Genomic DNA, 11,151 nt, shown 5'->3' on the forward strand with positions numbered 1-11,151 from the left:
AACATATTTACTAAAGCACTTTTATTTCTCGACAGAGTTATACTTTATTTGATAAATAAAATTGTTAAAGGTTTTGCAAAAATTTCTATAGATAATGTTACTTTTTTTTTTTATTTTTCGAAAAGAACCTTTATCATTGATCACGATAAGCGTAGATTACAGTACTAACGCCATAAAAGTTATTCAAGATCGATCAAACGTATGCTTATTGTATTATCTTCGTTAGAAACTGCACAGAACGAGATAGCAATAAGAAAAATTAGAAAATAAAATTTCGAATAAAATAGAAAGAAAAAAGAAGGAAATCTTGATAATATCCACGCTATTGATTATTACTATTAAAACAAAAATTCAATTCTTTCGTATATGAATCGGTAATTAATAATTTCTTGAGGAAATTAATTTCGTTTTCGTTCGTTTTCGTTCGTTTCGTAAATATTCAATGAAAATTTCGAAAATTGATGATTAATAGAAAATTGTTTAAGGTATCAGGATACTGTAGGGTTGCTTCTACACGTAAATACGGATATTAAAAAGAAATATTTATCTGTGCACTCGTAGCGTAAACCTTGTTCGGGAGCACTTGTCCGCTAAGCCTGAACACTTCATCTCAAGGGTCTCTTGTCATTAGCAAATCATAAGGTGCAGCCGATTGTCAAGTAGTAACAATTAATAATTTATCTTTCGTAATGAACACTCCAATGCATATATGAAATTCTTTTAATCCCTTTTGCACCCACGAAGAAAATATTGCACTATAAATCGAAAAACAATGACTTAAAAACAAGAAAGAGAAACATTTCAAAATCTTATTCATCTTTTTTTTTCTCTCAAACATTTTCCCCTTTCCGAGTTAACAATTAATCTATCAACAATATCCTGCAACTTTATCAATGATAGAAGAGATTATTATTTTATTAATACACTGATCGAACTTTCTATCTCTTTTGAAATTTATCTCTATCATGTGTTCTTAGAAAAAATAACACATTATTAGTTCTCTATATCTTGGAATCATTACACGTGTTAGATACGATGATCATTTTTATTATTATTATATAAAGATATATACTTGAATTTTTTTTTCTAGCTACAAGAAAAAAAAACAAAAAAAAAAAAAAAAAAGAAAGAAAGAAAAAAAAAAGAAAAGAAAAAACTTTTTAATAACTTAACAATATAAAATTTCATAAATATATTGTTGAACTTGTAAAAAAAAAAATTTAGCATGTTAATATCAAAAGTAACAATATTTCTGTATCTGTCATATTAAGTGTTTAAATATAATCACCCTATCATTCTTTATTTATCATGACGACAATACATACAAACGATAACAATATTGATTGTTGTAATTGCAAGTAATAGACGTATCGAGTTTGACGAAATAAAGACTTTGGTATTTGGGCCTCCTTCCTGTGTTACGGCTGACGGTAGTCAAACTAATCTATATAGGGTGTTATCAAATAGATAACGTTGCCAGAGTGCCTATCTGGAAGCCATATTTTTGATACAATGTACAGGTGATCGATATATCGCTACATAGTTCTCAGTAAGTGGGAACAACTAAACGGAATTGGTTGCTTAGAAAGCAAAATGATCGGATATGAGTTGTCTGTTGCTGTGATAAAATTTTGTGATGCTTTTTGAAAGAATTATATATCCTTTAATCTGAAACATTATCATTATTTTGAAATTACGTTAAAATTTTAATTACGCCGGGAATATAAAATATTAAATTTTAAACTTTAAATTTTAAGTTTTAAAAGAAATTAAAAAATAAGAAGAAAAAAGGAAGAAGATGGCAACTGGATACGACGATTGTTATGATGCTTCCTGGCATCTCATACCACCCGATTATGTCAGCAATGAAGAAGACTATAGGTAAAAAGATATAAATCAAAATATAAGCAAAGAAGATATATATAAAAATATAGGTAAAAGGGTATAAGTAAAAAAAAATAAATAGATAGACATTCAAACAAAATTTAAATGAATATATATATATATATATATATATATATATATATATATATAAATCGATTAGTATATCCGATTAGGCGAATAATACCGGAAACGAGTTTAAGGACAGTCACGCACATTGGTTGGATCCTTTGGCGTAGAGTGGTACGCCTTGTTACACGATTGTAACACCTAAGAACTATAAGGGCGAATGTGTTATAACACCTGTTGGTTTCCACCATAAATTTAGTATTAATCGCTAACGATTATTTCCGTCTCTTTCTCTCTCTCTCTGTCTCTCTCTCTCTGTCTCTTTCTCTCTTTTTAACTAATGGAGTCAACTTATCATTTTAACACGACAAACTTGAAGCTGCTCGATTTTACTTTGAAAAAAAAAAAAAGGTATGGATTCTCTTAAGCACTACTTAAAAAGACGTAAGTAGATCTAAGTTAACAAGCCGTGCTAGGTTCAAGTCACATTTCTTTCTCAGCATGCCGAATACACTTTTTCGAATGAAAAAGGTGTCAAGAATGAAAGAAAGAATTCTTTCGGAGCTTTTCTTCTTTATATGTTTGTCCAAAGGCCTATTTATTTGACCTTTCTTCAATGTATATGTATGTGTGTGTGTGTATGTGTGTGTGTGTATGTGTATGCACGCGCGCGTGTGTATGTGTATGTTCGTAGTAAGCAGACCGTACTACGGACAGTATTACTACGTTCATTCATGGATGGTGAGCCGCTCTATCCTTTGTAACGAGTTCATGAATGAACATGTACTACAGCATTTTTCTTAAACTACACCTTAACCCTCCGATATCCGGTTTTTTCATTCCCTCTTATTCTTCAACCAAAAGGCAATTTCTTTTTTTTTCGTTCCAAGAAATTGTTCATTTACTAAGATCGTTTCTATGTACATACACACACACACATAAACACAAATTATCCTTGAAAGTATATAAAACTTCATTAATATGAAAAAATATTGTTTTTAAGACTAATTTTTCTTTATTTCTAGATCTTTTTTATATAGTATATTAGAATTTTTAGATCGAAAATTTATAATCATTTTATTAAGAAGAAAATTCTAAACGTTTCGTGAGAACTTTATTTTTTAAATTTCTTATATTAAATTTACAAATTTCTTATGGTTATTATATATCATATTAATGAATCATCATATCATATAATAAAATTCTTATCATATATCGACTTTATTATATATCTGACTTTAAAATTTCATTTTCCTTAAATTTAGAAACATTTCTTATCCAAACAAAAGTAACACTTATTCTCAAGTACTGTATCTTTTGTAACTAAATCTCTTTTCAATAACTTTATTGCAATATTGTAATGGTAAAAGGTACTTGAACAAGTACTATGCTCAAATAATATTCTATGGTGGTCAACTGGTAGGTGGACACTCGAAACGAAGACACGAAGATACGGAAACACGAAGAATGCTTTTGACAAATTCCGGTGTCGACTCCAAAACGTGCCGACTTGAATGAAGGTTCATCCATTTACGAGATATTTCTTTCTATTCAGTATTAACATCACAATATCAGTACCTGTCGGTTAAACACCTGAGACTTCCGACGGCCACTTATTTATTGCTAGTACGTGCTCACGCAAAATTCGTCGAATATTTCGAGTGGCTCTTATTTTCTCTCTCTCCCTCTCTCTCTCTCTCTCTCTCTCTCTCTCTCTCTCTCTTTAAGTACATATCTTACCTAACAAATTTATTTTATTCAATTCTAAATAATTAGTTACTTTAACAATGCCAGATCTATAGAAACTAAATTAAATTAAAAATGAAATAAAAATTTCGATTTCTTATCACGTAAAATTCATAAAACTTTCTTACAAACCATAACAAATGTATCTGAACTCTTATATTTTTCTTTTTTTTTTTTTTATAAAACAAAATAATTATCCCAATCACTAATTATTCTAAATCTAATCAAATACAAACGAATAAGTTTAGAATAAGTATAGAATAAGTATAGAATAAGTATATAATATTATAATCTTTCGAATCTAAACTTATTCTAAAACATTTTTTGGATGATGTAAAAGAAGGAACGATAATTAAAACAATTGTTATCTTACATTAAAATAAAACGAAAAGAAAGTAGGAGTCGCATCCTTGCCAGTAAAACAATGACGCGCAGACAAATTGGGTTGCGTGCTCGAAACAAGTTGGCACAGCTATCGCCAAACAGTCGTGGGAGACTGGCAAATGTTCCTCGATTGCTTGAACCTCCAAGTTCTTCATTTTTCTCTTTCTCTCTCTCCCTCTCTCTCCCTCTCTCTCCCTCTCTCTCTCTCTCTCCCTCTCTCTCTCTCTCTTTCTCTCTTTCTCTTTCTCTCTCTCTCTCTCTCTTCATCAACGACTAGGAATGAGGCTCGAAATTTTTCCAGAGTTAGCAACAGTAAGAAAGAAGTGGAGAGAAAAGAGCGTGAAGATAATGAAAGAAGCAAAAGAAACAAAAAAAAAAGAAAGAAACAAAAAATAAAAGTGAATCTACTAAACTCGATTCTAACTGAGTTAGACGGTCAACTACTACAGTAACGAAATTTCTTTCGTGACTCATGGAAGTAAGAATTTTCTTTCTTTTTTTTTATATTTTATCCATATTATATATATATATATATATATATATGTGTGTGTGTGCGTGTTTTCTTTTTCTATATATCAAGAAGAGAATTTTAGAAGGAAGTCCAAAGAACGATTAGACTCAGAGCCTTAGGAAGCTTTTTGACTTCTCTGAAAATTCGACAAAAGATCCTATGAATGGACCGGAAATTCGCTTGATCCTCTCCCATTTGACCTGTTCCTTTTTCTCTTTCTCTTCCTAAATCGTATAACTTTGAAGATCCGTTTTCTCGTTTTCATGTTAACTTTACGATAAAATACATGCACACATATATTTTTATTTTTTCTCCTCTCATTCGATAAAATCTTACAGCAAATATCGACTTCCCTACGCTAGAAAGAAAGAACTACGCTATTAACCTACTTTTACGTATCGATAGACCTCGATCTAATAAAACGACAGGTACAAATGAATGTGTGTATGTGTGTGTAATAGAGAGAGAGAAAGAGAGAGAGAGAGAGAGAGATAATATAAGGTGAACAAAGAGAAGAGGGAGAGAGAAAAGAGAGAATGAAAAAGGAAGAAGAAAAAGTACGAAATGACACGGTAAAAGCACCACTAATGTTCTTCCGCATTAACACTCGAGCTAAAGTATACTTCTCTGTGAAAAAAGGTCTCTGATCGATGAAGCCAGCCGATTGGTTGGCTAGCTTCGAGCTTAGGTCCTGAAAAGCATCGACCTACCCTTGCAGGGATCGACGTTTCTATTGGCTACTACATTGCTCCACCCCCTTTTACTAAGTTACCCTGGTAACATCACTGGTACTGTGGTTAAAATTATACATGACTTCCTCGATTTTTCTTTTCAATTTTTCTATTCAATTAAATGATTTCAAATAATTCAATCAAACCAAATTAAAATGAACAAAATCGTGATCTGAAAAATCTTGATATTCTTTTATTCTTTATTCTTTTTTTTTTTATTTCTCTTTTTTAATTTGTATCTCAAAAGAATAATGATCAAATGTGAACTTGAAAATCTGTCGATTATTTAGAATAAATTTGTTCTTAAAAAGAAATAAAGGAAAAATGATAGATGCTGATATTGTATTAGGTCAATTTCCATAAGGGGTGGAAGCAATGGATTCGTTGGCTAAGCGAAACGAGGGGATGAGTATATAAAATCTCCGCCCCTTTTCGTAGAACCGCCCCTAGCTTCGAGGGTGCTTCAGTGAACGAAACGGAACGGAGGTAGGGACACTAGCGGTCAAGTGTTCGTCGAGTACACTCAAAAACGACAAGAAGAGTCCTTCACCTTTTGCGAAAAGGGACTCGAGAGACGAGCTACTTAAAAGTAGGCCGAGACACTTCGTCAGTGAACACGTGAAAACTTGCGAACCGTTCGGATCGGCTTCGTATTTATTTGTGTATGTGTGTGCGTGTGTGCGCGCGCTCGCGCGTGTGTGTGTGTCTACATTTGTGTATGTGATTTTTTAATTTTTTTCTTTATATTTTCTTTATGTTTCAAATTTGGTGATAAACTGATCTAACAATTTAAAAGAAAAAAACAAAAAAAAAATAAAAGAAAAAAGAAAAGAAGAAGGATGAGGAATTGTGAAGTATTACATCAATTCAGAGTTGTGGGATCAAGGTGTGCTTCATTAAGAAACTATAAAAAGAGTGTTCAAGATTAAATTGTTTTTTTTAAAGAAAAAGATATGAAACAAATTTTAGAAAGATAAAAATATTAAAAGATAGATAGAGAAAGAGAGAGAGAGAGAGAGAGAGAGAGAGAGAAAGATAAAAAAAGATAAAAAAAATACAAATGAATCAGAATTTTCAATAGAAGAAAAGTAATCCGTTTGACATGTTCCAACATTTACAAAAATAGAAAAAGTGCGTAAAAACAGACAGTTCTTTAGGAATTTTACAGAAATAAGAAAACAGAGAGAGAAAGAGAGAAAGGGAGAGAGAGAGGGGAGGGAAGGGAGAGAGAGAGGGGAGGGAAGGGAGAGAGAAAGAGGATTTGAATGGAAGAACAGTGATTAGAGATGTTTTAACAACATTAAAGAGTCTTGCAAGTCTTAATTGAACTTTCACAATGGCGGACAAGAATAAAATTCTGCCCTGGCCACTTCTACCCTATCCAGCCAGTCTTTTGAATCATGTTTGGTACAGTCAACTCGCATTAAATACTAGGTAATTCATCGATTAAAATTAGCATGTTCTCGTTTACCTCTTTCATTGATTAATTTCTTTTTTCTCCTCTTTAATTATTGTTAAGATATTCTTAACGTAGCACGTAAAATATAATCTTTACATAATCGATTAAATATCTTGATAGGCCCACGAATTCTTACACGTGTCTTCGGCAAAGTTCTCATATCGTTTATTTTTTTATCGGATCAAGTGTCCGTTTTGTTATCGATACGAAAACGTAACGTAGCTCGATCTTTCGATCTTAACTTAGATCTGATTGAAATCATGGATCAATATAAATTTATTTCATTTATTCTAAAAAAAAATCTTTCGATATGTTACGAATCATTGAAATAAGATCAATATCATTCAAATGTGTTTCAATTTTTTTTTTTTTTTATCAAAAAACACGTCTATTTAAAAATTAAATAAAAATTAAATTAAACGAGTTATATTGTGGCAAATATATGAATATACATATATACAAAAAAAAAAAAATACATGTGCAAACGAGTGTGGCTAATATAAAAGAGAGATTTGAATGCTGGATAGCAAGATAATTCTATCAAGATAAACGAACGAATGAAGAGAATTAGAGTTTACCGTAGAAAAATATGTTCTAAAAACATTTCTTATTTTACAAAAGCGATACTACCGAACGTGTCATGATAATAGTTAGCTTGGCTTAAAGAAGAAACGGGAAAGATATTTTCTAACAATAAGCTAAAAGTAGCAGGTATTTTTGCGAATGCTCTTCTTTTTAATCGGATTTTAAAAGAAGCTGAGCCTGTGTGGCTTCTTGACGAATCGTCACGTGGCATTGAAAACTAGTAAGACAATTTTTCAGATTGGATTGGATCAACTTTTTGGGAAATACCCTTCTTAATCCTTTTTTAAAAGTAAATAAGAGTCAGCTTAAAAGATTATCTTTTATTTTTTTTATCTTTTATTATTATTATTATTATTATTATTATTATTTTTATTTTCTATTTTTTTTCTCCCGTTGAAATGAGTATCTGTATTAAACTATAGCTACATCACTTGATATATGTAAATAATTATAATCATATCGAATATATCTTTCACATTTTTGTTTTAGAATATTAGAAAGTATGAAAATGCCAGCTAGAACGTCAGGTTTTCACATAAGTGATATATTAGAACTAAATGATGCTAAACCATCTCAAGAAGAGAATGAAGTTCAAGGTAATAAGAAAATTTTATAATTTTCTTAATGTCCATTTCTTAATGTCTTTAAAAAATATCTACGATCTATAACAAATATAATATATTGTAGAAGTATTAATTATTGATTATATATATATATATATTTAGTTCTACAAAATGCAAAATACTAACATATTTTGCAAATATCTATCCAATCCTACAAAATGATCTACATGATCTACAATAAATATATCAAACACATTATAGGAAGTACAACTGTTCTACCGACGGCGAATGACGTTCCATCAGCCTATCAACAATTTTTAGAACACACGACAGCAGCCATGTTACAACCAGCAATGCATGCGAATCTTAACAGGGGTAGTTTGCCACCACCACCCCCAGCATTACTTGGCTGGCCAAGTGGACCTACAGCTTTACCAACGACACTACCACAACCTTTAGAAGAAGTAAACAGTAAGAAAGCTATATGAACGAGTTAGTAAGAATTAGTTAGAAAAATGTTGATTTCCATTCGACATTGTTTCGCAAGGGTAGCTACATAGCTAGCTAGCTATCCCTGCTACCTAATAAATAGGGGTGCCGAATATTCGCAGGCGGGATGCGAATCGTATTTATTTAGAAGCCTACAATTGGTCCGCTCCAGCTAAGCAGGATCTAATGGTCCTATAAAAGGTGCTTGTGGCTGCTGTACCACGATTGGCGAGCAAACCAGGACAGATGTCTTTTCGGAGGACAGATGCGTTCACGAGCCCTCGATGAATCCAAATTGTCACGCCCAGAATGTACTACGTTGCCCTATCCCTTTGCCCTTCGTGTGATTTTTTCTTTCTTTCTCTCTCTCCTTTTTTCTTTCTCCCAATCTATCTATCTTCTTGTACTCTCTTCAGGGATATAACTTAGCGTACTTTACACGACCGAAAAATTAGACCGTTGAAAATGTTAGGGATCCTTTTCTATGATAGTGAATCTCATCGATCATCTTGCTAAAAAAAGAAATTGATTTTAATTTCAATAACATTAGAATGACGAGAAGAAGTTTTTTTTTTTTAATATTTCTTATTATCTTTGATACTATCAACGATCCTTTCTTATTACAGTCAATCACATTTTGCTAAAAAAAAAAAAAAAAAGAAAACGAAACAAAATCTAAATTAATTTCAATAGCATGAAAATACAAGAAAAATTTTTTGATAATATTTTTTTTTTTTTTTCTTACCGTCTTAATTATCAGAAAGATATCAGGTATTGTTTTCTATTATTCTATTATATCTTATCACATTCTGTTGAAATAAAAAATCTAATTAAATTCTAATAATACTAGAAAATAAGAGGATTTTCCAAGAAACATTTTAATGAGAAATCTTAAGTGTGAGATAGTTTAATTGAAATCACAGAGAACATAGTATTAGAAATAGAAACTAATCTCCCATGAAAATGATATGGTTAATCCCATAGGGGATGTTTCAGAGTGTTTCGGCATTAAATAGGCTTTATATTACTTCGCACCCTCTCCCTACGAAAAGGAAACGTTCCACAAAAGCATATTGTACGATTGCGAAAGCCACGATACTTTGGTCTACATTGAATTAGCGAGTCTTACGGTCACCCTATCGGAAGCCTATCACTCTCACGACACAAACCATAAAACAAATATTAACGATTCTCACCCAACAACAAAAATTTATCTCGTTGAATTTTCCTAAAGATTTTTTTAATAAAAAGTAACTTGTGTGAACACATAAGTTAAAAAAAAAGAAAATGAGTTCACTCTAGTCTCGTAAAACGTTTGAAGAAAAAAAAAATCAATGCCCTTCTGCATCTGCTGCCAATCATCGTTAAGAGCTTTCGTGCCAACTTGAAATGCAGCTGCACTCTTTTACACCTTTCATTATCGAGTCCAGCATGATGTAAGCATCCAAAAAGATATTTTCTAAAAATCTACTAACTAAATTTATCTTTATTTATATATAATAATGTAATATTTTTTACAAAAAAAAAAAATTATACTGAAATTATGATCAATTTTTGAATGAAAGAGTTAGGATTGCGAGCAAACTTTTTAATATACACATCGAAATTAAATTTTAAAGAACGCAGATTATAACAATAAAAATTTCATGATAATCGTCGAATCTCTTCAAAGAAGCATGTGAAGGAACATCGCGTGTTGTATTGTGCTTACAGTTCTCCAACAGCCAGACTCGACGAGTCCAGCAATCTCAGAGCTATCCTTCCCGTCGCAACAAGAGAACAGTCACGAGTCTAAGGACGAAGAGTCACAGGATTTCGAGGAGGAACATCCGAACGGTGAAACACAAAGTCACGAGGCTGAACATAAAAAGAGGAAACGACGAGTATTATTTTCTAAAGCTCAAACTTATGAGCTTGAGAGAAGATTTCGTCAACAGAGATATCTCAGTGCACCGGAAAGAGAACACCTAGCATCGATTATTCGATTGACCCCAACGCAAGTTAAGATTTGGTTTCAAAATCATAGGTATAAGACGAAACGTGCGGCAACTGAAAGAGTCGAAGCTGGTGGAAGTGGTTGTTCACCAAGAAGAGTAGCAGTTCCAGTGTTAGTAAGAGATGGTAAACCATGTCAATCAAAACTGATGGAACCAACAACTTATCCCGGGAATGGTCAAGTGCCTATGGCTCCTTACATGCAAAAACCATACTGGTGGTAAGACTTAATTGATTAACAAATATGTGAGGTCGCATTAGGACGGCCTTGAACACCTTTATAAACCTCGTCAGATCTAGTCAGGATTAAGACGTTATCAATGAAGAATAGAAAAAGTGATGTTTTAAGAGATCCTGACTGAAAATCAATGAACAAGGGATTCATTTGTTACCTTCATTAAAAAACCAAAGAGAATTTATTTGGGACGATTTAAACAATTAAATGCTCGTCTCGTATTAAAAGAATTCCTGACGAGAATGTGATCTTAATAGTGCGAATGGAATGAAATAATACAAAAAAAATAAAATAAATAAAATAAAATAAAATAAAATAAAATAAAATAAAATAAAATAATAAAAATAAAAATAAAAATAAATAATCGTGTAAATTCGATCTCGTATAGATGAATGTGTAATGACTCTTATTATCTTCGTATAGGACGTAGTGTGATACGTACGAATGAAAGTCCAACTTTACGTACTTTAATTTGTCTTGTTCTTTTTTTTTCCTTTTTATTA

General features: G+C 31.6%; 1 protein-coding gene across 2 annotated transcripts in view; it reads left to right on the forward strand.

The window, feature by feature from the left end:
• Positions 1 to 1,539: 1,539 nt before the first annotated feature.
• The window catches only part of LOC124428745 (homeobox protein Nkx-2.2a-like), a 9,831-nt gene continuing 219 nt past the window's right edge, over positions 1,540 to 11,151 (forward strand). Inside the window, exons 1-4 of one of the 2 annotated variants that reach the window (XM_046973178.1) lie at positions 1,540 to 1,881; positions 7,856 to 7,962; positions 8,191 to 8,400; positions 10,132 to 11,151. The exon at positions 10,132 to 11,151 is cut by the window's right edge and continues 219 nt beyond it. In XM_046973178.1, coding sequence (XP_046829134.1) covers positions 1,799 to 1,881; positions 7,856 to 7,962; positions 8,191 to 8,400; positions 10,132 to 10,637 — 906 coding nt within the window. In that variant the 5' untranslated portion in view covers positions 1,540 to 1,798 and the 3' untranslated portion in view covers positions 10,638 to 11,151. Of the gene's footprint in view, positions 1,882 to 6,340; positions 6,757 to 7,855; positions 7,963 to 8,190; positions 8,401 to 10,131 lie in introns of those variants that run through there. The other variant, XM_046973177.1, reaches the window with a different exon arrangement.

Source organism: Vespa crabro, chromosome 13 (genome assembly GCF_910589235.1).
Source record: "Vespa crabro chromosome 13, iyVesCrab1.2, whole genome shotgun sequence".
NCBI classification, from domain to species: Eukaryota; Metazoa; Arthropoda; class Insecta; order Hymenoptera; family Vespidae; genus Vespa; species Vespa crabro.